Source organism: Oxyura jamaicensis, chromosome 5 (genome assembly GCF_011077185.1).
Source record: "Oxyura jamaicensis isolate SHBP4307 breed ruddy duck chromosome 5, BPBGC_Ojam_1.0, whole genome shotgun sequence".
In the NCBI taxonomy this organism is placed as follows: Eukaryota; Metazoa; Chordata; class Aves; order Anseriformes; family Anatidae; genus Oxyura; species Oxyura jamaicensis.
The window spans coordinates 50771543-50798942 of NC_048897.1; the positions used below are offsets into that span (position 1 = coordinate 50771543).

At 54.2% G+C, this 27400-nt stretch overlaps 1 protein-coding gene across 6 annotated transcripts in view; it reads right to left on the reverse strand.

Moving 5' to 3' along the window:
• Nucleotides 1-27400, reverse strand: part of SAMD4A (sterile alpha motif domain containing 4A) — a 75021-nt gene that overhangs the window by 9702 nt on the left and 37919 nt on the right. For 3 of the 6 annotated variants that reach the window (XR_004751648.1, XM_035329038.1, XM_035329037.1), the window contains exons 2-5: nt 20533-21051; nt 6694-6957; nt 2261-2370; nt 1505-1591 (exon numbers count right to left, since the gene is read on the reverse strand). Coding sequence is in view for 5 of the 6 variants with exons in the window: in XM_035329038.1 (XP_035184929.1) it covers nt 1505-1591; nt 2261-2370; nt 6694-6957; nt 20533-21051 (980 nt within the window). In the remaining variant the exon portion in view is untranslated. Of the gene's footprint in view, nt 1-1504; nt 1592-2260; nt 2371-6693; nt 6958-20532; nt 21052-21323; nt 21532-27400 lie in introns of those variants that run through there. The other 3 variants (XM_035329041.1, XM_035329039.1, XM_035329040.1) reach the window with 2 other exon arrangements.

The following is a 27400-nucleotide window of genomic DNA, read 5'->3' on the forward strand; positions in this document are numbered from 1 at the left end:
ACGGTGGATGCCCGTCTACACTGGGCCAAACTGGGGGCACGGGTGCAGAGGTGGGTGGGAGAAGGTCAGGGGGAGCTGGGTGGGATGTGGTCGGACACAGAAACAGAGACCAAAATGCCGCAGGTGAGCTGAAGTCCCTGTAAGAAAACCATTCAGCTTGGAGATACTGGGATCCCCTTCTCCCAAAGACACGGCGTCGGTCTGTTGGGCACTATTTTCTGGGGAAAATTCCTGCTATGCTAACCAGCGGAGAGGGGTGGAGCAGCTCTTTCCAAGAAAGCAGCGATCGTTAGCAGCAAAACACTGCCCCAAAAAAATCAAGTCACACACATGCTCTTGTTTAGCCTCGAAAAAATAAAAAAGAAAAAAGAAAAAAAAATGGATAGGAAGCCTGGAAAAACAGAGATGTATCCTCCCAAATACAGCAGGAGCTCACTGGCGGCGCTGAGCCCCAGCCCAGCGTGGTACAAGGAAAGCCCCCAGCCCAAATTCTTCCCCGTGAGCTGCGAGCACTCCAAAAGCAGCCCCTGGCACTTCTCTCCCCTGTCTTGCTGCGAGCGTGGCTGGCCAAGCCAGCTGGACCGGGCTGGCGCTCCCGCACCGAGACGGGCAATCAATACCATATTTCAAAACCGAGGCGGAGAATTAGGAGAAGAGGCTGTGCAATTGCCTGGAAAACACATCACCGGGGTGAGCTCAATCCAGTGGGCCATCTCTCTCTTGGATTTAATAGTTATTATTAATATACGGGGGTAAATACGGCTTTACTAGCTCCTGCGATACTGAGCACAGTCCCATGTTATAGATAAATAGTGAAGCAGTGAGCTAACGAAAACACCAATAAATAGCAACACACCACAGAAGTATTTAAAAGCCCCTAGTGGGAGGCTGTGCGAGTTGCTGTTTGAGGATGGTGCAATTAAATAGAATATAATATCGCAATAATAAATAGCGAGAGGCCAAGCGAGCTGCTCCCAGCAGGTCTGCTGTGCTGGTGCTCCTCTGCAGCCAGCTCTGCAGAGGTTAAGCTTGACAAAAACCGAGCGGGCAAAGAAATTTCTCTTTGTTCTCCTCGGAAATTCAAAGTGCTGTTCGAATTCAATGCATGCTGGATGGTGCCCTCCGTCACCTGGGCTTCGGGTGTTTCTGAGCACCTGGAGGCACGACTGCTCCTTTCCTCCCAAAATACAGAGGAAAAGGCAGGGCAGGCTGGCAGTCGCAGCTGGCCAGGGGGCACCAGGGCTTGTGGCAGAGCTGCAGGTAACGTCCATCACAGCTCCGTGACTGCAGGAGACAGATTAGAGCCCCCTCTATGAAACACAGCCCCCAGAAACACCTGCATCTGGGAGGGAAGTGCTGTGAGGCAGCATTCAGGCCAAGGCAACCACAGGTTTCTGCACAAAGCTCCCAACAAGCGTGACCATGGGGTGCTGCTCCCCAGCTAACCCTTGGCTGTTGTCGCAATCGGAAAATAGGAAATATCAATGTTGTTGTGATTACTTACCCTTTCTAAAGACTTGAGCAGGTTTTGTCTTTCTTTTAGCTTTTGGATACTGATGACTATTTTGTGTCTTGCGCCTTTGGTAACGTTCTGCAAAAACAGCACAGAGCCTGGCATTAACACCTCCCCAGGACAGCCGCATCAACCCAAAGCCCTTCTCCCCGAAGAGGAAAGGGCTGCTACAAATTAATCAAATCCCTGATTTGCAGGGGGCATGGAAAATCACTTAGCAATTTGCTAGAGATGCAGATTTCCAGCTAGTCCCTCCCCTGGTACATCTCAAATAGCAAAAGCAAAGGCGTTGAGCAGACCTCTTTATCCCAAGGATAACACGGGTAAATGTGAGAACGGGGACGTTTTCAAAGGTTAACAGGGAAACCGGCCACCAAATTCCCGCTGACTTCAAGGGGATCTAGGTACTGAAGACCCTAGAAATGCTCAGACTTGGTTTATCCAAACCAGACTTGGTTAATCCCAAACAGGCAAAACCCCAACCAAAACTCCGGTGACTTGGAGGAGGATGGTAATTTCACCCCAGGACTGCAGTCAGAAGTCCTGGGCGTGGCCTTTTCCGAATACAACATCCTTTTTTCACCCTCCCAAAGCTCAATTTTCCTTCTTCTGCTTGCTCCCCAGCCACCCGCAGGCAGGACACCTTCCAGGTAGCCATAAGAAGAGGTGCCCGAGGAGAGTATCACGGTCCTGGGAGCGATGGAAGGGGCCCGCGGCTGATGGCTTTAGGACCGACAGCAGACGTACTTGTGCCTCCAGCTGGCATTCGGTGAGGGCCATCATCTCCTCATACGTCATCTGCGAGAAGAGCGCCGCGTACTTGTGCAGCCGGAGACTCTTCAGCCAGGCTGGAACATCTGCAGCACAACAAGACGAGAGCTCCCTTTTAGTTTATGATGCTGCTCAATGACGCACGGTAACGACAACGGGAGGAATTCATCAGGGGCTGGGTTCCCCGTGCCATCTGCTATCCTGCTGATGCTTCACAGTCATAGGAACACTAAGGTTGGAAAAGATCTCCAAGATCACCTGGTCCAACCATCCCCTACCACCACTATCACCCACTAAACCTTGTAGTACCACAGGTGCCACATCCAACCTCCGGGCACCTTACTGAACCTCACGGGACCCTTCGGAGGACGAACTGCTGTGGATACTGATGGCTGGAAGGACCACCACCTGGTTGAGGACACGTCCTCAGAGGTTGGGTTTTAGCCCCCTGGCTCTCGAAACCTCTCCGATCCAAGCGCTATTGCTTAAACCAAGATAATAACACTGAAATTTGCTGCAGCCACGCATCCCACCAAGCTTGGTGGACCTACTGCTATACACCGAGCCCCTTTTATCAGGAGGGGTCTCATAAAACGACTTAAAAATGTGTCCAAAAGCTGGGATGGCCACCTCGATGCCATCACCCCCCCGCAGACGGCGCGAGCTCGTGGCAGGAACACGGGAGCCGCAGGAGCGAACGGCGGGGCTGAGCCTGGGATGAGCAAACGGCTGTGCTGCCGACGGCGGGCACTGATTTATGGCGTGAGGGAAGCTGGTATGTGCTGAAAATTTAAACAGCCGCTTAAAGAGAAATACAGGGGTTTTCATTGTACTTTTGAGCATGGAGAAATGATGCGCTGTCAAAGACGGCACAACCCGTTTCAGTAGCTCCAGCCAGCTGGCAGCCACGCTGGGTCTCGCAGGCCTGGGGGGCCCATGGGAACACCCCCAAGGGACGCGCCCAACGCGTGGTGAAGCTTTTGCTCTGCGTCCTAAAGGCTTCAAATGCTCCAGCAAATTGGGACCTGCTTCATTTAGCACCTGAACCTGTCAACAGCCCTACCATAGCCTACCCCATGCACTCTGCCGGCATCCCCGGCAATCCCCATGTCTGTTAGTCCTTGTCCCCTGCCTCGTCAAGACATTTAGGAGCACAATCTACACCAGCGAGGGCTGGAGGCGATGCTGGCTCTCTGGGGTCTGCCTGCTGAATGTGCCCACCAAGGTGGGAGGAGGAACCCACCCCCCCTGAGCCTCCTTGCCCATGGAGCCCCACAGCCACTTGCCAAAGGAGGGTCACCCCAAAAAAGGGCTGGGTTGTGTGGTGGGACCAAGACCCTACGTGCTCCCCCTACAAAGACCCTGCTCAGCTCCCATCAGCCGAGTTCCAGGTCAACACGGCCAACCTCAAAGTTTTCTAGGTCGCTCAGGACCCCCACGTGTGGAGCATTAAGCATGGACCCAAGCCACTGCCTTCTTCTCCCGCTCTTTGTCCCCTGACACAGGTCAGTATCTGTGTTTCAATGAAATTCCTCAAATCCTGTGTTTGAAGGAGACCAACCCCATACCAAACACGGGGCACAGCAGTTGCCGCGCACAGACAAGCTCAAGAATGCCATTTTCCAAAAATCCCATTGTGTAACCGTCCCCAAACCAACCACCAAAAGCTTCAATCCCATTTCTGCTTAAAAACATTAGAAGTATGAAGAGAAAGCCCCGTGAGGCTGTCCAAGGTGATTTCATGGACCTCGGGAAGTCCAACTTCCCACCGATCCCCACGGAGCAGTGAGCTAGCCGTTAATCACCAATTACCAGGGCCTAATTGCTAAGTCACGGCACGAGTGCCAGAAACGCTGGGCCTGAGGCGAGCAGCAAGATGAGGACCTCCACGCTGCTCGTGGGCACTGTCCTCCAAATGTGCTAAATGCCAGAGCTTGGGCAGCACACACAAATCTGGGTGCTGGCAAGGAAATGAGGAAGAAATTTTGAAGGGAAACGATATACACGGATGCCTTCCCATGTGCCCGTACAGCATCCCACACCCCAGCCCATTTCGAGCCCGCTATGCACGGCACAACCCCCCAGCCCTACCCAAACTCTCCCCCTGGTGTGCCCCAAGCTGTGCCCGGGAAGGAACAGCTGGACGGACGGACAGGCACCGTAGGTCCTCATCCCAGAGGCTCATCAGGCTCCGGAGGGGGACCTGGAGGTCCCATGGTCTCGCCTCGCAGCAGCGAGTGGAGAAAACACCAGGAAAAAGCCAAAGGGAATGTCTCCTTCGGTGTGGAGACAGAGAGAGAGCAGGGAAATACGTGATGTTACGGGAGGCGAACCACAGATGTGGATGTGCCACGCTGTGTCGGGGGTCCCTGGTGGGTCTGCTTTCACCCACTGTTTCCCCGGACGCCCCGGAGGGAGCAAGCTCGGGGAAGGTGCGGATGAGACGACACCACGCCGCGAGAGCCTGCAGGCGCTTGGGGAGACGTGGCTGCAATTCAGAACGAACTTGGCAAACCCAGCAAGCGGTCTGGATGAAATAAGACGCAGCCCAATAAAAATGCACGAAGCTGTGCATTGATGCAGGAACAATAAACGGCACAGGCTGAGGGCAGGGAACGGGCAGTACTTTGCGCGGGGAAGATCTGGGGATACAGGGGGTCACACGCGGCCAGCGGTGTTGTGTTATTTGAGAACGATGAGCCGCACAGCGACAGGAGCCCCGTCTGTACGGCAGGCCGGTCTTCCCTGCTCAGCCCTGATACCGCGGCCAGTTTTGGGCAGGACACCTTCAAAAGGACACAGGCTTTGTGGGTGGGGGGGAAAAAAAGAGGAGAAAAGCAAGAACAACCCCGAGTTTAGTCCAAAAAAAAAAAAACCATCTGGGGAGAAACTGGATTGGTTCAGTCTGAATGGAAACGCAGCCGAGGGGAGACGACACGACAGTCTTCAGGCACGAAACCAGAGGCTGCAGACATCTGTTTCGCATGTCCCCGGGGAGCAGGACAAAAGCGGGGCGGCTGGCTCAGCGGCGGGGGGAATCGAGCGGCGAGGTTCGCAAGCAATGGCGAGGAGGGGAGAAGAAACCAGGCAGGAGGGCTCCCCGGGCAACAGTGCCTTTGGGTGTCCCATTTGGTTCTCCCAAGGCAATGGGGCGGATTTGGCCCCATCTGGGTTAGGATGGGGGGGATTTGTTACGTTTCTTTGGAAGATTACTGCCCACCCAGGTCCCGGCTTTGCATCACCCGGAGCCGAGCGCAGCGCGGTCTCTTCCCCAGCTCCCCCAGCAGAAACCTGGAGAAAGGACAGGTGAAGCAGACCCCTCCGTGCCATCCGCTCCCTGATTACAAGCTCGTTAGCGAGCAGAGCCCATTAGAAAACTCTCCCGTCACATCCCCAGCCCGCGGCCGCTACCCCGAGGCAACGTTGCGGTGCAAAGCCCAACCAGGCAGAGGGCTCAGCGCCAAGCATCTGCCTCGCAGGGCAAAGCGTGAGATTGTTTTCATGCATTTCTTCCACGCAGATCACACAAAGACAGCCAGGGCCAGCTCAAACACAGCTCGGCGTTAGAGAGACCCGTACACACCCAGATTTGTCTGCGTTTCCAATAAAGTCGGCCCTCGTGGCTATTGAAAAACCAGATTTCCTTATCACCGGGCTCCGCGTGGCAGAGTTGCTTGGCGTTAATAAAAAGGAACCGCCTCTGCTGGCACAGTGTTATGCCATGCACCTGGCGGCGGCGGTTCAAATGGGTCTCTGATAGCTGGGGGTCCGTTTTCAGTCATTTTCTCTGCTCACAAGAGCACAGGGGCTGTGCGTTCGCCCATTCCGTGCCGTTATATCTGTTTGTTCCCCTACAGCCTCAAGTTTGCTCTCCCTCCACGACTGCAGCGATGGGGTTTCATTTCTGCCTTGTTTACTAACTGGATTACAAGCCTTCATTGCTAAAAGTCTCCGTGAAAAGCAAGCGTGAGGGGAAAAACAACTGAAATATGCAGGATAGAATCAGTCCAAACGAGCATCCCGAGCCAAAGCTTCCCCAAATACTTGGTGGGTTTCTCGTCACACCAAACACCGCAGTGATAAATTGCCCGTGCCTTGCTAAACTGTTTTTCACTGTAATTAAAGAGAGAAAAAAAAAAAAAAGAGGAAGAGAGCACCACTCGCAGCTAAAAACCACAGGCTATGGAGAAGGTTCAGCTTTTCGGGGAGGGACCACGCACCTCTAAAGAAAACCTAACTCATCACCCTACACGACGGTGGCGAGACCAACCCTGTCCCTGAGGCTCCAACCACGACCAAAGCCCGCGGTCCCCAAAACGGCCCCAAAGGGCCCCAAACGTCCAAGCCTCAGTCCTGGGGCCAGGCGGGGGCAAGAGGGGGGAGGGGGAGGCATCTCATTTGTCACTCACCTTTCATACCACTCCCTTCCTCCTGGAATGTGTTACGAGCGGAAGGCTGATCTTCTAAATGTTCACTCCCACCACTTCCCGAAGAGGCTACACTGCTTTGTGGAGACAGGGGGGCATGATCGGAAGGGATGCACTGGGGTCCTCTAGCTCGTAAGTCCTCATGAGACATCCATCCATGTCCTAGAGGCTGGTTTGGCACATTCATGGGTGGGGTAAGGGACACAGAGCGTTTCAAAGGGCTGTGGTGTGTCTGGCCTGAGAGAACTGAAAAAAAATAAAATCAAACAGGTTATTCCCCCCTCGCGGCCCGGGATGCAGCAGAGTCCCCTGAAAAAATAATAATAATAATAATAATATAAAAAAAAAAATCAAATGCGTGGCGGTTCGGCACCGTGCTGATGGTTTCACGGTGCCCGGGGCTACTCGGATCCTACCCTGACCTCTCTCTTGGCCCCCTGGGATGGAAAGGGGACGGGGGTACCTGCAACAGGACGGGGTTACCCGAGCTTGCTGGGGTTGCTTAAGGAAGGGCGTTGCATGGGCTTCTCCCTAGCAAGAAAAAAATGAGGGGCTGACGTCTGCCTTGCAGGAAAGCTGCTGGTGTTATTCCGGGGGGAATGGGAATTCCCAGAACGGGAAAGCCATCACGAACAGACACGGGGGAAGCCTTTCTGGGTTAGGACTTGGCTTATGCCCTGAAGCACGAGCATTTACCCATCCGCCTAAGCTAACCGTGGAGGTACTCATTATCCAAATAAATGTCTCAGCCTCTTTTGAGTCCTATCGAGCTCCTGCACGCAGTCGAGCTATCGTCAGTAATGAGAGCATCCCCGCTCCTCAGCCCAGCAGGTGTGCTTTCATCTGCACGCTGCCTTTCAACCCTCCCGAAGAAGCAAAATGCAAAGCAATGGTACAAACCCGACAACGAGGTGCGTCTGAGTCCCTCCAGAAGCCTCTCTGGAAGGCTTTGCGTTCCTTTTTCCTCCCATTTTTATGCACGCGGGTATTTCCCGGCTGAACTTCTAATACCACCAGGTTCGACTTGTCCTTAACAAAGAATTTTAACAAGGCTAGGAAAAGAGCAACGCACTCAAGTCCTTTCTTGAGAAAGGATTTCCAACACAAAGGTATTTCCTTCCCTCTCAGTCAAGTCGACGAGTACGTCTTAGGTATTTTAAACCACCATCAAAACAAAATCTTAGATTTTCTGATGTTTCTTGGTAGAAATGTTCCCATCTGAGTATATTTTTAAACACAATCTTTACTGAGTGGTCTACGCTTCACCCTACCCCATTTTTCCCTGCACCCTTTACGTCGTGCATCATTCATTTCCAGTTATCTCCGCAAAGATTTGGACATCCTTTTCTTGGGTCTCTTCCCTACCAGGAGTAATGCAAGCTATTTAGAGAAAAAGATGGATATGGACGAATTACTTATTTTCTGTAGATGAAAAATACAGGAAAAGTTTGGTCCTTCGGCATAACAAAATTCAAATCCCATCGTTCACAAAGTCATTGAGCTGCCTTGTGCTGGTTAACCCATAAATGTGGTTAATGGATTTTGATGAACAGATTTAGGACAGAAACCACTTATTTAATGCTGTACTGCAGTGCCACTCAAGGAAATCAGCCGGACCTCCTGGGGGCTGTTTCCAGATAACCGAGACCAAAAAATCCCTGCCTTCGGTCACCGCTCCGCCACGCTGGTGGGACGGCACGAGCGCCCGTGCGCTCCCTGAGCACAGCTTTCCGAATGAAGGAGCATGGGGAAACGCCACATATCTGCACGTTTAGCGACAAAATCTGCTGTAAGGCTGCCAAATGATCGCTTCGGGGGAAAAAGCCAGGGCTCGCTGCCTGCTGGGACAGGGAAATCTGAGGGCACAGGGCGTTAAAACGACATTTCAGCCCATATGGGACCGCAGCGAAAACAGTTCCATTCTTCCTTCAAAACCGATTTCCTCCAATCTGTACAAAACCTCGGGGAAACGCATCATTCTTGTTGTTTTTCCCCCAAAAGCGCCAACGTGAAGCGCCTTCCCTCACCACCTCGTTCCGCTGCTAGGAGCGCGGCGAAACCTCGGCGGGCTCCGCGCGATATTTCCTAACACAAATGAGTCTGGGTGGAAAACTACCAGCCAGGTGTAACGTGCCGCAGAACTTAAGCCCCGTTTCAATTCCCAGCTAATGCCCGGGGGGGGGAGAAAACACCATCAAAGCCATCCCCGCTGCCCAAAAGCGTCATGAAAACGAGCAGGTAGCCGGGTTACGAAAGGAGGGGAGAGAAAAAACCCCAGGGCTCGTTTGCTTTTATTAGGCACCTGGAAAAAGCAGCCGGTGCCGCACGCAGCTGATGGATGAGGCTGAAACCCTGCAGACTTCTGCAACGTCTCCATCACTCCTGCTTCTCTCCCCTCCCGGCACGTACCACAAATGTTGCGCTGCCGGAACGGCTCATGCTAAAGAAATTGTTCCCTTTCCATTCAACAACTACAGAAATGTCCTGCAGGAGCCTCCTGGGAGAAAAGGATGTCAGTGAGGACCTGGAATTGTTTTCAGAGCAGCGTTAAGTTTCCTAAAGTTGCGGCGTTTCCTGCCGGGAAGAGAGATATATTTAAGGTTTTCTTGGATGAGATATTTCAGCGCTGATAGCTCAGCCGGGAGGGCAAACACCGCAGCTCCTGGCTTTGGGGTGGCGCTCCCAAAGGAGGGGGCCCTGGAGATGTCACGTCGCCCTCCCAGGGGAAAGAAATATCTAGCATTAAAAAAAATACAAAAAATGGGGGGAAAGTATGGGATAAAAATGGTAAATGAGCTGAAATTCAACACAAGCGCTGAGCACCGGAGCTGCATCGCCCCTGCTGTGCCCAGGGGCACCCGGCCACACCGCCTTGCAACGCCCAGGGGGCTGAAGCCACCCCAAATTGTTGCAGGAGAAATTCTGTGTGATGAAGTATCTGTGCCCTTTGGGTGAAGGAGAGGTGCAGGAAACAGGCACGGGCAGCTGGGCACCACTGCCTACGAGCTTGCAGGACAAAAACTGATCGTAGGATGGCTCCGGGATCGCTCGCAGGGCGTGTAGGGCTGCTCCGTGGGTGCTGCATGACAGCTCTCGCCCTGCTGCGCTTGCGCTGTCCTCGGCCCCAACAAAATCTTCCAAACAAGAGGGTGTTTTTGGCTCAAATCCAGCCCGGATTCCTTCCTGAGCAGCAATACCCTTGCAAACTGCCGCTCTTCCATCTTCATTTTCCTTCCCCTAATTAGAAGCCGTTGTCGGCTGGTGGAGAAATAATGAACGCCGCAGGATGGTCAGGAACAATTAGAAATCACCCGCTGCAACCTGTAGGAATTAGTTCCACTTCTTTTCCTGAGATAACGTGAAGCCAGAGTCCATCAGACTATATTTCACTAAGCCACAAGCAGCTTTACTAGGCTCCGAGTCAATTCACGCAGCTTCTGAGCGATGCGGTAGGGGCAATTCCTCTGATGAGGATGCTCCGGGCACAGAAAGTCACCAGCGCTTTGAATCCACCCGGCTGCCCTTGTTGCCATCAGCACCTACGATGTACATTTTATAATCTTACTTTTTAGTTGTGCTAAGAGAGCCTGGAGCCTGCAGGCGATGCTTTAAGGCAATCACTTCCTAAATGAACCAGGAGCCTGACACGTGCTTGCTGCTCCGGACCGGTGCAGAGCAGGGTGTCCCTGCCCATTTATTGGCACCTTTACCGATCCTGCTGCTCGCACTCCAGCCCTCAATTCCTTTAAATAGCAGATGCAGCTAATGATCTTGAAAGTGTCAGCTCAGGGCTGTTCCTTCCCTGCTTTCGGAGCACTTTTCGGATGGTCCAGGGTGAAGCCAAGAGCTGCTGATGGCTGAGCGGGGACAATTTGCTCCTTCAGCCTCTTACCCGAATCAATGCCCCATGCACGCTTCAGCAGCACCAAAGACAAGACTGCCTGTTTCATTTTCTCCTGCTCTTTGAAAATATGAAGCTCTCATTTAACAAGTAAGCTAATATATTCTTCCAGGGCACGACCAGCTTCCATGGTGCAGCCAGAGGAACTCGAGCGGCGAACAAAGAGAGGAAACGCGCCGAGGGGCGGCCGCGGGGCCGAGCCGGCACATGCGAGCGCCGCAGCCCCCGAGCGCGTCCCGCTGCCGGGCTGCCAGGGTTTTCCTGCCCGCCCGCATCCGCACTGGAAAGTTCGAAGGACGTGCCAGCAGATCTGCGCAAAGAGCGGAAAACCCAGCTCACCGGAGCGCTTCCGCAATTTTCTGCCGTTTCTCACCCGCTGGCGTGTTTGGTTGGAGCTCCGCGTCACTCACGTTTGTTTCCTTCTGCCTTCGTTGACCCAAGTGAGAGCTGTCCAATAAATCCGAAGGTGGGCACAACAAGTCCTACCTCCTCTTCTACATCACCACTGCACATAGCGAACGTCCCACGAGAAGCATCTCCGCCCGGGGATCGCCGAGCTGCCCAGCCTGGCTCCTTCCACCCACATCTAGCAGCCCCTGCTCCACGTGGCAGCCCGTTTTTGTGCAGATTGTCACCGCCTGCTTGCACCTCAACCCCAGCTCCGAATGTCCACGGGTGCTCAGGCCATGCCAGACTGTGTTTCCCTGCAAAGAAAGCCCCCCCTGGCCCCCCCCCCCCGGCCCACCCCGATGCACCCAAACTGCGGCCGGCCACAACCTGGCAGCTGCTGCTAGATGTATGTCCTCTGAGATCAGCTTGAGATGCGTGGCATCCTGGGGCAAAACGTAATAAATAACACGGAGCCAGCACGGAGAAACGCGAGGTGCTGCCGAGGCGCTCTTAGGTTTCCAAGCGAGCTAAGCTTCAAATTTCCAGGGGACAAAAATAAAGGGGTAGGGATGGAGCCAGGGTTACGAGCGAGCGCTCCCGAGCGCGGCACGAGGAGGGGATGTCACGGATGCTGCGGATGCAGGAGGGACCTTGCTCTATCCCCGTGCCTCCCCAGGTAAAACCGCCTTTATTTCAGCCCAAACGCTGGCCAGGCAGAAGCCACCACGAGGGATTTAGAGAACCTCCGGGGCTGCAGGGTGTGGGATTGTTTCCCCTACAAACCAGGCTGCAGCCCTCCAGCTCCGGCTCTTGGGCAGCCGAGCCCAGCGTTTATTTTTTTCTCTCTTCCTTTTTGAAGTGGTGTTGCCTATTTTGGTACACAAGGGCTAATTTCAAGAGTGTTTTTGTTCACCAAAGACCACATGGAACAGCGTCAGACATTTGTGTTGTGGTTTCTCAGGGGTTTGGGCCAATTTCTCAGCCGGTGCCTCAGAAGGAAAAAGCCACCCATTCCTGTAATTAGAGCAGAGGAATTGGGCTCCGCAGTCAGACCTTCCTCTAAGCAGCTGGAAGACACTCGCTTTCCCTCTGCCCGGTGTACCCAGTGCAAAATCTGGCTTGAAAACAAAAAAAAAAGTGCTGCAAAAGTGCCTTTGGAGCAATACACCAAGCTGCTGGTGTGAGTGTTTCCTCCGAGAGCAGCCTCACCCCTACCTGGCAACGCCCTGCACTGCTGCACGGTCCCCAGAGGGTCCCTGACACCCAGAGGAGCTTTAAAACAGCCTCGTGGTGTCCCTCTTACCAGTGCACAGCCCAAAGAGGGGCTTGCAAAGCAGCATATTGTCCCTCTGTCACCGCTGAGAGAAAATAGCGCTGCAGGGTGCACGTCGAGCTCCTCTGGAGATGAGTTTCTGCCTGGGAAGCAGCCCCCCCAAACAGCAGCCAAAAACCCCTCCAGCGCATCCGCAGCAGAACTGAAAGCAGCGTTTTTCAACAGGACGACCCTCGGACTCCTTCCTTTGTGCGTTTTTTTTTTTTCCCCTTTGGCTTTTGTGGCTGGGAGTTTAGCTTCGTGCAGTGCCGGGTAAGCCGCGTCCTGGCCTCTGCACCCCGGGCTGATATAAGCCATGGGGGGAGGAATGGTGCTCAGCGCAAGCTCTGCGCGTTAGGAGAGAAACCAAAACATAAGCACAGTGCTGCCCGGAGCAGAGAAATGAGGAAGGAGTCCGGACTGCCGAAAAGCACGTCATGCAAACTTTAAAAAGCAAACAAAAAGGACTTTTTAAAACGCCGTTTCCTGCTCAAGAGGAGGACTGGACAGCCCAACAATAACCCGTTTGTTCGTGCCGCCGCCGCTCTTTTCGAGCGGTGCGTGCGGGGCCCCATCCAGGCTCGGCCGGGGAAGGGGACACGGCTGTGCCGAGCGGCGGCCGGCTCCGGAGACAGCTCTGCGTGCAGGAATTGGGCTGAGCATTATTCATTCCTTCTCCTCGCAGCAGGAGCGGGGGGGCCCCGGGATGCTCGGCGCGACCCGCCCCTGCGTGCCGCGGGCTGGGCGTGCACGCATCCACAGCGGCCGGGTGGAAATACGGCTCGCCGCCGCTCCTCCATCCCATCTCTCATTTCTGGAGGGGAGCCCGGCTCGTCCCGACGAGGAGCAGCAGCCCAGGGCTGCTGTTGAGGTTTTTGCGCGGGGTTTCCCCAGCCCATCCGTCCGGGATTGAACGGGCAGCACGAGGGTGCGCGAGGCCGGAGCGGGGAAGCGGCGCTGGGGTGGAGGAACGCTGCGGCGGGTTCTGCCCTGAGCCAGGGTGAACGTAACGCCCCGATCGCCAGGCCAAGAAACGCGGTTTCACTCTTACATTTATAGGCAAACCGCAGAAAAACAGCGTTCGCCCCGGGGGAATCCCGGCCTGTTAAGAACAACGCTGCTGTGCTGATCCGAGCCTCGCTCATTAGCCCAGAACTGATTTTTGCTAGGGGTTCCCGGGGGAAATTCCTCCTCTGCTTGCTCACCAGGCCGGATAAACCGTGGTGTGACACCGAAGCTCTCCTTTCTGCTGTCCCCAAGCACCGAGAGATGCCCAAGGGCACCTGCTCTGCCGTCTGGCTCTGTCACCCCTCGGTGGCACCGAGGAGGTCACGGGGGTGCTGCTGCCCTGTGCTGGGCGCTGTAAGGTCCCCAGTTTGAGAAGCACCCGCCTGCTGAGACCGCCGACAGCAGGAGCTGCTCCGACACGCTGCCCTGCAGATGGAGGACCCCTTCCTGCCGCTAAATCATTGCTGGAGACCAAGCTGGAAGAGAGGAGTCAGCAACGCGCCTCTGTGTAGCAACACGCAACCTGTAGGGTATGAAAAGAGGGACCCCGAGGCAGCCGAGTGGCAGCGGTGAATGAATTGCCCGATAGAATTGCCCCAGGACTGGTGCCCTCCAAAGGATCCAATAATCCCCAAAAAGTCATTAAAAACCTGTAAAATGGACTCCGTGCAGGGTGACGGCGTGCCTTTACGAGTGACAAGACACAGGAGGACAACGTACGCCTTACGTGACGTCCATCACACCCGAAACAGACGTTTTTCAGCTGGAAGGGACAGGACTGGTGGCTTCGCTGTAGCCCACCTCCGCTCACCACCCCAAATACCGAGCTTCGCCGTGCTCCCCGACCAGCCCCAGCAGCAACGGGGTAATCATCACCAAACGCTTTTCCCCTTATTTTCCCCAACTTTTCCCCATTATTGCCCCAAATCGACCCAGCTCAGCTTTCTGCCCCCTCTGCAACCGGAGAGCTGGTGTGTGCCACAGATCCGCCCTGCTCAGCCTCCGAAACGTTCCCCAGGTCCTCAGGCACCGAAACATCCCCAATTCCTCAGGCATTTCCTCGCAGCAGGCGGGTTACAGCGCAGATCGTAGCGCTCAGCAGCCAGGGCGGACTACAGCTACAAGAAAACATCGGGCACCCAGCCTCTGGGAGAATTGCGTAACGAATGGGAACGGCAAATTTGAGGGGAGAAAAAAAAAAAAAAAGGAAAAAAAAAAAAAAAAAAAAAGGCTCAGCTTGGAGGCTGCCAAAAATGAGCCATTGATTACGGCGCATTTGATCCATTTGCATTCAGAGAGCTTTGCTTTGGAGCCGAGATGGAAACAGAGTCTTAATATAGCTGGAGAGAAAATATCCTTCTTGCACTCTCCTAACTGCACTTTGATAGGAAGCAGCCACAGAGCAGATGGTGCCTATATATAATCACTAGACCTATTATCCCAGCCTCTTTTAGTAATTTGAAGGATGTGATAACCACAAGGAGGACGGCAAATATTCCCCCTCCTCCCCTCCCTTCCCCCCGCTAAGAAAAATACCCAAAAAAAGAGCAGGAAGCTGTAATTATGGGAACGATTAAAAGAATTGCCAAATGAAGTAAATAACTATTTTGCACGCCGCTCCTTCAAACCAGAAGTCAGAAGTTAATTAAATAGCAGCATGTTACTGAGTCGGGGTAACGCGGCGAGTCCCAGCGCAGCGCTGCAGTCGGGAGGGACTGGATTCACTCCGGATTAACACAAACCAGAGCCTTCCCCTCCCCGCTTCCAGCACGCGTGTGCACGCACCGCTGCTCTCCCGCAGCACTCTGTAGCTGCTATTTGCTGGCAGGGGGCTGATCTTTTTCTTTTTATTGATCGGATCCGAGAGTTTCACGGTTTCAAGCGGCGAGCGGTGGGGATGTGACGCTCTCCAGGGCTTCTTGTCCCATGCGGCTGCTCAGGAAGGCATCAAAAAACTGATTTAAGTGATGTTGCGAGGGGAATCTGGGGAAAGGGGGTGTCTGGAGGCTGTCATGGAGGGGCAAAAAAGGGTTTCTGGGGGAATGTGCATGCCTTGGCCAGCACGGACCCTTCCTGCCTTGGCACCTCAAAAATAGCCGCTGGCTACAGGGGCTGGGAATTAGGGGTGGGGTGGTAAGAGCAAGGCCTGCTTGTGGTCAGCCAGCTGGAGGGATTATTCATCAGATGCTTTACGGGCCCAAGGCAGTAGTCGAGGTGCTGCGGAGCATCTCTGGGTATGGGGCCGGCAGCCGCGGCTCCTGGTGGTGCTGCTGACTGCAGATGGGGACCGAGGGTGCTTGCAGGGCACCAGGAAAAGCAAATCCTCCCTCAGGGGAGAGACAAGCTCGGTGCAGCGAGTAACCACAGCTTACTGTCGTCTGTCCCAGCGTCCAGCAGGCACCAGAGCGGCTGGCAAAATACACCCCCGTCTGGGAGGGTCCATCCATCAAGAAAACCTCTGGGCCGAACGCCACGCGGAACAGCCGAGGGGGCTGCAAGAATTACCGGGGACGTCTGACTTCACTCCACAGCTCAGCGAGCATCAATCAGCCGTGCTGGCATTTTCTGTGCCGCTCCGGGGTCAGAAGCGTGATTCACTGGCGACAGGACCAGAGGATAAGGCACGAAACCACTGCTGGATCCCACCCAGCGGGAGCTGTTTTGCCCCCAGCCCCCCCCCAGAGCCCACCCCTGGGGCTGCAGCGGTGGCAGGGCTGGGTGGCCCCGCTTGGACACCGCGTCTGGGCAGCGTGGGAGCAGGGCTGGGGGTGGGATGAGCACTGAGAAGTGGCCCACCAGCTAAAACCAACCCGGTCAGCAGACCAGCACACGGAGAAGGGGCCCAGCGTGCTCCGTTGGGATTTTGGACGCCCTCCCTGCTAACCAGAGGGTGAGGAACAGCAAACAGCGCGGCCTCAGCAGCACGGAGGGTTACCAGAGCTCTGCAGCGACCATAAAAGAGCAGCAGCAGATCCTTCCCGGCCTTGCTGACACCCCGAAAGGCCATGGCTCTTGTTTTCCAGAGCTCCATCGCTCTTGTTCTACAGAATCAGTGGGATATCGAAGCGAAGGGACCTTGGCAAAGTGTTCTCCGAGAGTACGTGCAACACTAGAGGGCATGAGCAAGAGCAAGACCACAGCTCAAAGGCCTGAGTGCAACAAAGGCCAACGAGCTTTACTCAGTCCATCACTAAAAGAGAGGAAAAAAGCAACCATCGGAGCCAGACAAAGGTTTTACAGCCTCCGTGTGTTCCGGGACACCCTGACGCTGGTGGGGTAAGCGATGAAGATGACGGTGTGCTTAGAGCCCAACCATCTTGTTCATCTGCTCTCTCACCAGGGAGGCCAGAATTGGGGCAAATATAGGCAAAATCCAGCAAGCAACGTCACGCCCAGGCACGCCAACGCACAGCTCAGCAGCTGCAGATCCACCTGTACAGCAGCAGCTGGGTCTGACCCTCCTCTGAGGAAGAGCAACGCGACAGAAAGCCCTTGCCAGGACAGCAGCGTCCAGGGGCTGGCACAGGGCTTGCTCAGAGCAAGCAGCCGCCGTGGGATCTCCCCGGAGTTTAAGTGCCCTGGGCCTACACCACGGGCGAGAACCCAGCAAAATTTCCCCATAAATCACCAGAAGAAGTAACGCTGTTATCCCAGGTTACGCCTTGGGAGCAGAGGAGTGGAAAGCATGGGGTTAAGCAGCACCGTGCTTCCCCCTCGACAGAGGAGACCAGGCGCGCAGCCAGATCACCCCCAGGTGGAACCAATTACATCGGGGAGAGAAGGGGTCCCAGCCGCTGGGCTGCAGCTTCCACCGCCCGCCCCTTTGTCACAGATCTTTGAGCAAAGAGCCAAAGGCTCGCACCGCTCTCATTAATCCATATCTTTAAGAAAATGCTGCAATGAAGACGTTCTGCAAGCCGGGCGTTTGGTAACTGCCGCCTGCGCTGGCCACGGCGCCGGGGCTCCCTGCTTCACCCGTCCCATTGCACCCAGAAAGGCAGTTTTGCCTTTCTGCCCGCTTTCTGCCTGCTCGCACCTTTGCTAACGTCAGATGCCACAGAGAAAGCTAGAAACGAACTGCAAGCCCGAGCAGCCAGCAGAGCCAAGCCGGAGCTGCTTGCACCATGCCAACCAGGGTCTACGTTGAGGCAAAGAGACGCAGCCAAGGACGGCGCAGGGCGAATTCTCACGTGAACGTCAGCTCTACCCATATTTGAAACCCATATTTGAAAACGTCAGCTACCCGTCATCGAAACCCATATTTAAACCCTTCACCGTAATATTGTCCCGGCTAATTGTGCCACCACGCCAGGCGCAAGTACCTCGGCCAAGATCAGCACGCGGCTCCCCTGGGAAGGGCTTTGCCCCATTTCGGTGTCGGAAGCTTCACAGCGATGGGCTGCACCTGGAACCTGCTGCTGGGTGCAGCCCCTGCCCAGACCAACGCCTCCAGGTGAGAGGAGAGCTCAAAAATAATAGCAAGAAAACCTAAACAAACAGTGACGGCTTCAAGGTTTTGCTTCAGAATAAAGGATCTGTGGGCATATTGAGCGACTCAAGGGGCTGGGACAAAGGCTGACCAGCCGTGTTTGTTTTTTAGCAGCTATTTGTGGACTTACTGTGCTCGCGTCCAAGCAAATATTGCGTTAAGGAAGCTCCTGACCTAACGCACGAAGCGTGGTCTCTGCCTGTGCCCGCAGGTTGTCTGAGCACACTGCCACCAAGGACGTCAGCAGGAGCTACAATGCAAGGAAGGCATCAGCATCAGGGATTTTGGGGAACCACGGGGAGGTTTGTGCAAGCTACAGCTGAACGTCTTGATGGGGCTGAGGATGTGTCCGCAAACCTGCTCGGCCTTAGATAATCGGCGTTTAGAGAAGGTTCCCTGAGCGTGGGCTGTATAAATCCCCCGGCTGGATCAGAGGGGTGTGCTGATGCCACGTGAAGTGGCTGCTGTGGGACTTGGACCAGGCAGGGGATGCTGTGCAGGGGCTCATGGCCAGGACCACTGTGGCAAAGGGACATGGCCATCCGAAAAAGGATCGGGGTAATATGAACATCTGCCAGCCCCGCAGTGCACACCTCATTTCTGGGAGAATTTAGGGAACATCTCAGCCACGCAGCATCTCGGGCACTGCTTTGTCTGGTGCCAACGCCTGGGGACCCCATTGGGCTGGAGAAGGGTCCCTGCTTTTGCTCAGAAGGAATCTGTGCACAAAGAGGCTGAGAGAAACACTGAGGGATTTTTGAGAGGTGTCCTTTAAGACCCGGCGCTTCTTGTGGAGCTTCAGCCACCATCAATGATTAACCTGCTGCACCCGGTGCGGGGCTCGTTTAGTCACAGGCCCTTTTCCTGCAGGCCCCCTCTGGCGTCATTCAGGCCTTTCCCCTCTCAGGTAAACACCTCAAACTTCACTGACACCTCGGGTCTCGTCCTGTTGCGGAGGTGGTGTCAGCACGGCTCAATCCCAGCTCCTCAGCAGGGCTGGGAAGTCACCTTCCCCCCATCACCATCCTCGTCCATGGATTACACTCGGTCCTCCCTGCTCTTTGCTCACGACGCGAGGACCCAAATCCCTTCTGAATCCACCTATTCTAATCCTTTCCTGGGGACAAGAAGCCTCTGAACCACCAGGCGTGCAAAAACCATGAGGTGGGACCCCCCAGAAAAACCACCGGGAGGTAATTTTTCAAATCAAACCTCGCACCACTGCGCCTGCCAGCCTGATGCCGTCAAGCTTTGCTCCAAAGCCACCCGTGCTGCCAGAGACACCCTGACCTACGCAGGGCCAGGAGAGGCACACGGTGGGGACAGGATGGGAATACTGTTCAGAGCCTGTGGAGAAACTGAGAGCTTTCTGCTAAATCCCTGGGTGATGAGGACGGGGCTCAGAGAGGCAGGGACGGGGCCACTACGGCAATAAACCCAGAGCCGTATCATCGTTGATTTGAAACGCCACCTAAAAAAAGCACTTATTACAGGAAAGGAAAAAAAAAAAACAGAAGCCTTAAGTGAGCATTTTAAAGCTTCCAGCTATTCAATTGTGGGTTTCCACATGCTGATAGAAAAGCCAGCGCCCTCGCCACAAGAAGCCTCTCCTCCCCGAAGCGCTCTCCGCGTCCCTTACGGCATCGCTAGGGACAACGTCGTCCCAAGGACAGGTGGAAAGGGCAGGTTGAGAAGGCTGCACTAAAATGGGGATAAAAAACGTGTTTTGGAGGAACGAGCTGGCCCGGCTTCCCCATGCTCAGCGTGACCCAGTGATGTGTTATAAAAGCCAGGGGAGGTCACCGGGTGTTGGTCGCATCTCCTTGGGACGCAACAGCCTCCACTTGAATCCTCCACAGAGAGCACGGGTGGGCAGAGGGGCTCCCGAGCCTCAGTGGGGGGACACGCTGCTCCTCCTCTCCCAAGGACAACTTGCAGGCACCAACGGCTGCTTTAAAAAGAGTCGTGGCTGCACTACATCTCCATGCGTGACCACTGGGAAAGCTCCAACAGCAGCACCCTGAAGCACTGCCAAGTGTCCAAGCCTTGGGTTGGGCTCGACACCGTCCACTGCTCCCACCAAAGCCTGGCAGGGCCAGAGGAAGGGGAAGAGCTTCCCAACTCTCCACCTTCTGGAAAACGTGGAGGAATGTGCCCCCGATCGCCATCAGCTTCGCACTTCCACGCACTGCAGAACAGGGGAGATGTTTTCAGATACGCCCTGAAGATCCCAGATCCCAGCCCCACTTCCCAGAACGATGCCTGCGCTTCGGGGCCCCTGTCCCATTCCCTCCAGGGACGCTCTCATGTCCCCAGATCAATTCTGGAAGCGAAGCATTAGCTCCCCGCTCGCTTTGGGAACTTTTGGAAAGTGAGCTGCAAACCTAGCTGGAGCTGCATGAAACAAAAGGGGCCGCCTTCCATAACACGCGTTTTAGCTCTTACAGCTTCTTGGCTGTTTTTCCCCTCCTCTCCGGCTGCCAATTCTTTTAAAATCCCACAGGATTAGAGAAAAAAAAAAAAGTAAAAAGGAAAAAAAGGCAGGCAGGAAATAAAAATTTTTAAAAAAAGCAGATAGGGAAGAAAAAAAGATTACGGGGAGTTTTCTATGGCCCGGATGAAACTAGCCCCTTTGCTAAACACAACAAATAAATGTTTTCTAGTGGGACGGGGAGGACCACCTCCCCAGCGGCTCCCACCAGCGCTGCCGTCGGTACTTACTCGTGCTTGTGCTAGTGCCGATGGTGTTGATGGTGGTGGGGACGGAGGAGGAGGAGTAGAGGGGCAGATGGCCGTTCTCGCAGGCCAGGTTTTTGTCCTGCCAGCTGGAAGCGCTGACGCTTATGCCCGAGTCTCGAGAGTTTTGCCATCCGTTGAGTTTATCGTCGGAGTTCTGTCTTTGGTGATAGTAGTGCGTCTGCCCGTAGTCCACCGAGTCCGACCGGCCCCGGCTCTGGCCGCCGAAGCTCCCCGACGTGCGGTCCTCCAGGTGGTTGAGCCACATGGCGAGAGCGCTCCTGTCCTCCAGCGAGGTGGCGGGGTGTATCAAGGCGTAGGACAGCAGCTGCCGGCTCTCCTCGATGTGTTGGTTGTGTTCAATCGAGTGGGCCAGGATTTTAGGCAAGAGTTTCATGTATTCGACTTTTGCTTCGATGTTTCCGGGCTTCAGTAAGGGCAGGTGGGTTAACAATAGGGAAATCACTTTATCCTTGGATTCCTGTTGCCATTGGTTAATGATTCCTGTTGAAGGAATTAATAAAAAAAAAGAGAGAGAGAATTGAGAAATCAGCAAACAGAGCTAATAAATAAATAAATAGACTCAAGCAGGGTAAATACACGACAAAGGGATCCCTGCACGCTTGATGCCACTGCACGAACGTCTCCTAGGCTCCATCAAACATGCCTCTCCCAGGCAGGAGGTCACCGCTCTCCGACAACCAAGCTCAAGGTGAGGTGTGCCAAATTCAGCACTGAGAGCTACACCGGGCACTTCTGAAATTCACTGCCCGTACCTGCCTCTGTGGCCAAGCAGCTCTGCTGCTGCTCAGTGAAGTCGTGTTATTGTTAATCCAAGTTATAATTTGTCTCAATTCCAGCATCATTGCAGACTATGCAAAATATTATGCCAAACCTTTTCATTGATACACTTCACCTTTTAAAAGCACTGGTTAGGAAATAGAAAAGGAGCTGGCACGGGGAAGAGCCCTAACAGAAAGCAGGCGTCCCGCAGGGGCATCGGGAGAGGGATGACAAGCGAGCCAAGGCACTGGTCCGCTCACCGGCCCGGCGTGACGACCTGCCCCAGAGGAATTCAGGGAAGGGCTCAGTTGTAGCAACTGCAGAGCTGTTGCTGGTCTGTGAGCTCACGGCAGATAGGAGAGGTTTTAGAAGACAAGCAGAAACAAATGCAGAATCTAGCTTTAAAAATATGCAAAGGGAGAAGCCAGGGAATTACAAACTGGTCACTTAACTCGAACTCTTGGAAAACTGATGGAACAAATAATGAAACAAGCTATTTGTAAGTACTCAGAAGATAACAAGATGATAAGTGACTGCTGACACAGATTTGTCAAGAACAATTTAATTTCCCTCTGCGACAGAGTAACTGGCCTGTGAATAGCTGGAGGAGCAGTAAGCGTCATATATCTTGATATTCATTAGACACTGCTGCACATGGCTTCCTCGCCAGCAAACCAGAGAAACACGCTCAGACAAAACTACTGTAATGTGGGCACACAACTCATCAGAAAACCATATGGGAAGAGTCGTTGCTGGTGATTCATCGTCAGACGGGGAGGATGCGCTGAGCAAGGAGTCCTGTCCCGGGTGCCACACTACCCAGCGTTTCGTTGGTGATACGGGTGATGTGATAAATGCATTCAGCGCGCGGGTATCGCACTGGGAGAAATGAAAACACTCCAGTAAACTGGATTAGAAGTCAAACAATCTCGAAACCCGGAGGCAATTGGGAAAAAAAGAGCAGCATCGCATAGGGTGCAAACTTGTGCACGCAGGTGGGAAGGAACCGCTGCGCTGCAGCAGCCGGAGAACAGCCCCACGGGGAAGAGCCCGGGGTTAGGAAGCGTCACAGAGTGAACATCAGTCAAAATTCCATGTTGCGCACAAAAAAAATGCATCAGCCAGGCTGTCATTTGTCTGAGGTGTGGGAGACCGACGCAGACAAGCTGCTCTCCGTGTCTCCTGAGGATGTAATAGGTTTGAATTGCAGCTCGGGAGAATGAGGTCAGACAAGAAGAAACTAATTCCTGTGGGTAGGGACGGGGACACCCAGGGAGAGATCGCCTACGGATGTTGTGAAATCTCCACCCCGAGGTCTTTCTGGACAGCTTATAAAATAACAGCCCGGGACAGCTCAGGATCTCCCTCAAAGGCCCTGCCGATGCTTCCCAGCCACAGGTCAGCCCGTCTCACGCAGCCTACCAAAGCCCTCTGCGGAGCCCTCACGCTTTCTGTCCCTGTAGCAGGTAGTGCCTGAGAGTGCCTCTGAAAAATTATTTCCGTTTCCTTTAAACACCCTGACCCCAAATTTTACCAAATGCAACGCTGAGTTCTCATGCTATAAAAAAAACCACCACAGAAACACAGACTTTCCTCTGTGCGTCCTCTGTCTCTGTCAGACATCTCCTACCCATACCGTAGAGGAAGCTGCTCTAAATCTTTGACTATGTATTTCTGAGGTAACTGAACCCCCTCCCATGAAATGAACCTCTGGATGTCCGCCTGTAGGTTCTCTCCTGGGAAGACCCAAGCCCAGCAGCAGTTAACCCAACGCTCCCAACACCCCTCTACACCACGACCCTACAGAAGCCGCCGCTTCACGTTTGGCTACCGCAGCCAGGGCCAAACCCTGCAGGCCGGCCCCCCGAATGTCACCCGCTCCTCCAGCTTCGCGTTCCCGTTTCGAGGCGTGCAACCGTTTTAATAGCAAGCCACTAGATGGCTTGCTGGAAGCGCCGGTGGCTCCCGCTGGAACTTTCTGCGGCGGCCGGCGTGTACTTCTCCACAGCCCCGGCCTCCTCCCCGGCCGCTCGCCGCCGCCACGCCGTGGGGTAACGCGTGACGCAGGTTTGGTAGGGAAGGAACCATGGCGTTTGTGGCAGGACGGAGATGTTGGAGCTTTGTGCCCGTGGAGGTGCTGCGGATTCACACCCTGTTTGCTGGTGTTTTAGTGTCTCAGAACCGGATTTGGAAAAGTGAGCTTAACCTGAGCGAGCTTGTGAAGAACACAGAGGTGTAGTGGGATGCCAGGTCCTCTCTGCTATGGGCACAATACACACACAGTTTATGAGGCAGTGCAAAGCAGCTTGTATCTGGGGTCTTCTCTCTCCATCCTGAGCTCGGCCTGCTTGCCACCCTCTGGGGGATCCACACACAACCCCCCTGCCCTGAGCTGGGCACCGAGCACGGGGTATTTTGACAGGAGAGCCCTCAGAACACCTTGGGGCAGCTCTGTTGTTTCACACAGTAATTAAACACGCATCCAGGCCAGGAATGCAGGAGGAAAGCCTGAAGACCCTTTGCTTTCAGAAATGCTTAGGTGGGATGGATGCAGCATCTCAGGCCTTCCACAGGACTCACTGTCACATCCCTGCCGCCCCTGCCTGCCACCACGCGCCCACCGATGGGGGTCCCACAGAGGGACAAGGCTGCAGGCAGAGAAGCATCACCCAGTGCCTTCGGGCATCATTGCAATAGGGAGGGTCCCATCCTCGCTCTCCCCTGCCCTTGCTGGTGGGAATTTGGGATAACTTCCTCTGTGCGAGCAGCCTGTGCAGCTTTCCTTTGCCTGAAGCACTCTGTCCTGGCCGCAGACCAGTCTCATTACTATTATTACTCGTTGCTCTCGCTATTTTTTCCATCGGTTCCAGAGTGTGCATAAGTCCACACGAGTCTGAAGCATTATTTTACAAAGCTGACAAAGGCAGATTTGTGCTGCAAGGACGACAGGATGACTGCAAACAGCAGCGGCTGCGGCTCGACACGAGTCCCTTCTCACCACCCCTCCTGTGACCACCTCCGAGCCCCCGCCGCTAGCACCAGGAAACCAAACACGGGCACGGCACGATGCCTTTTATCACCTACTGCAGACAAAGGCAATTGCTTGGCCAGGTAGCTCGATTTTGAAGAGCAACTGGTGGTGCATGACACCTTCTGCACATGCTACGTGTTTTTCAGACCTGCGGCAGGGTGAGTCCATGGTGCAGGAAACCCAGCTTGTTTTCTCCCTTCCTCCTGCAGAAGGATCTCAGGTCTCTCCTATCGTCCCCACATTTCTCACTGCTGTTGGGTCAATTTAGCAGTCCTTTAAGTATGCACTGCTGGCCCCCAGCATGGCGCAGTCTGCAGGATTCTGCTGCAACGTGGATAAGCTGAGAAATAAAATCACTAAAAAAAGGCATGCAACGCACTGCTAAGGGAAATCGGTGCATAGGAACTACTGATGTAGCTAAACCTGCAGGAAAAGCAGAGCCTGGTGCAATGCCTTGCAGAAGAGGAGGAGGATGGGGGGATGAAGGTGGCCCTGGCCAGGCTCCTCGTCCCTGCACAGGGGCTGAGCCTGATGCCACTACTGGAGAGACCCCAGACAGTGCCAGAACCACTGCTTGGGAAACTTGCTTTTGACCTCCGAGAGATACAGGGGTTGCAAAATCAAACCCCAAAAGATGGAGAGCTTATCCAAAAGCCTGCTGTGGACGAGGGGCGGGCGTCCTTCCCGGCCCCGGCAGGAGCCGTGCTCCTTTTCAGCCAGCAGCAGGATGCGCACAATTAAACAAAAATGGAAAATAATTAGATCTGAAAGAGGTTTGGCTCTCTCCAAGACAGGGCGGAAGGTCAGGCGTAATCCTATCTGCTAGAAATCAGGGGATCTGGAGAGGGCAGCATGGGGTGGGCAGCTGGGGCTGCCTCTGCGGGGGCAGAGGGGCTGGTGACCCCCTGAACCCCTCTCCGACCGACCTCCTAACACAGCATCGCCCACTTCAGCTCCCTGCCTGTTGTCAGGCATGCCCAGACATCGGGATGCCTCTCCCTTTGCTACCAAAATCAGCCCCCCATGGTCGGATGGGGCTTAGACGTGTCCCAGCCTCTGGCTCCCACGGTCCCTGCACACTACCTGCAGTGTTCATGGGGTCGCAGGTGCGGACACTAATGAGGTAAGAGCCTCATTAGTTCCTCCGGTTGCTGCTTCAAGGATGCCTGACGCTGTCACCAAAAAAAAAAAAAAAAAGAAAGAAACAAAAAAAATACCTTTTGCTGCTCTAAGGGATGGCAGGGCTGTGAATATTTGCAGCAGCCCGATGAATCTGAGCATAGAGGAAGCCCCAAAGCTAAAAAACGCGAACCACATATGGCGGTATGTGAAACCACACCAGGTGGTTTGTGAAACCGCCCTCTAATTTATCATTACTTAGCCAATGTGCTATCTTTGCCGTACAGCGCAGCCCGTGCACGGGTGCCGGCGTATAACCACAGCACCCGACGTCGCTGGGACCTTCTCCCCAGGCTGAAGCTTGTGCTGCCCTACGGCAGGTCCCACAGGGTGCTGTGATGTTTCCTACCACTCCATCCCTGAAAAAAAGTGACTTCTGGCTTGAGAAAGAGGTGACGTGTGTCCACCTACTAAGCATCCATCCGATTCCCCTTTCACAACCCCGCTTATCATCGCTTCTGGATGCACGCAAGCTGCTAATTAATGCCCGCAGCATCCCGTGGCGGGGGATTCCATGCTTTCCTTTACTCTGAACCTGCCTCCTGCTACGTGACTCGGTTATTTCAGCTGCAAGGAGGCCCGGGGAGCTCCCGGAGCCATTAAGGACGTGCAGGGAAGACACAGGCGCAGTTTGCAGAGGGTAAAGCCATGTCTGGGTGGACAGATGCATGGACACGCAGAGCCATCGCCCCACAGGATGGGTGCAGAAACCAACACCGGCAGCACAGCACGCTGCTGAAGGGGCCCGCATTTGAAACCGTGAGGTGTGCAAACATCTATTTTTGTGTTGTTGGTTTTTTTTTTCTGTTTCAGATTTTTGCACACAGACCTCTCTGGCTCCCGCTTCGAAAACAGAGACCCTGCCCGGAGGGACGGGCGAGAGGAGCTGCCAAGCGCACGCACGGGGCTGCATTTGTCTCATTAGGTGAGGTGTCTCCAAGGAACAAAGGAGAGGCACGGTATCTCTCAAGCGCTTCAAATTAAAAGCAAAACACCACCTAACCCCTAACCAAGATAAACCCTTTCATTCTGAAAGCAGAACAGCGAGCGCTGCGGCAGAAACTGGGTTATCCTGTTGTCATACAGGAGTTAGCACCTTGCTCAAGTGAAGTAGACAAATGAATAATGTGTGATTTATCAGCTAGACAACAGCCTATAATGAGTAACAAGGACAACAATTAAAGACTGGAAGTGTTTTAAAAACTGCCCAAGGATTTTCAGAGTGACAAAGAGTGTGTTTAAATAGCAGGCTCGGTATCTCGCTCCACAATGGTAAGTCAAGGGCTCTGGTTGTCAGTAAATTGCTCTTAAATTACTGTTTTATTATACCCTTGTTTTCAGTTTAACAACATTTTCCATAAAAAAGTTCTCAAAAGCGCATTCAGATAATTTGTTCAAGCAAGAAATGACTAAGAGGTAGCTGCGCGTATCTGCAGGGCACTGACTAAGCAGATACCTCTGCACAACGGCGCTCCCCGATGTACCCAAGGAGAAAAAAAAAACGGAGTTTGTACCAAAAATTGAGGCTGGGATCGCTGATCTTGCAAGGGATGTGTTAGGGACTGCAAGGAGGAACTGAGCTGTCCTGTTCCGCTCAGTCCTGCTAGGGATGGACTACACCGAGTGGCGAACCCTAAGAAGAAATTCATTCTGTGTTTATGCCCCTCCAGCAACCTCACGCGAGCCCGAAGTCGGCCACCCTGGTGCAGGCGATGGTTATTTTGGGATGTGCAGGAAGGGTAAAAATGCCCGTGAAGGGGAGCCCTTCCTCGGCGGTGCTCCCAGAAGAGCTGCCCATTGTTTGCGGCTTCCTGTATTGCCGATGCGGCACCGGCACCGGTGCGGGGCAGAGCTCAGCTG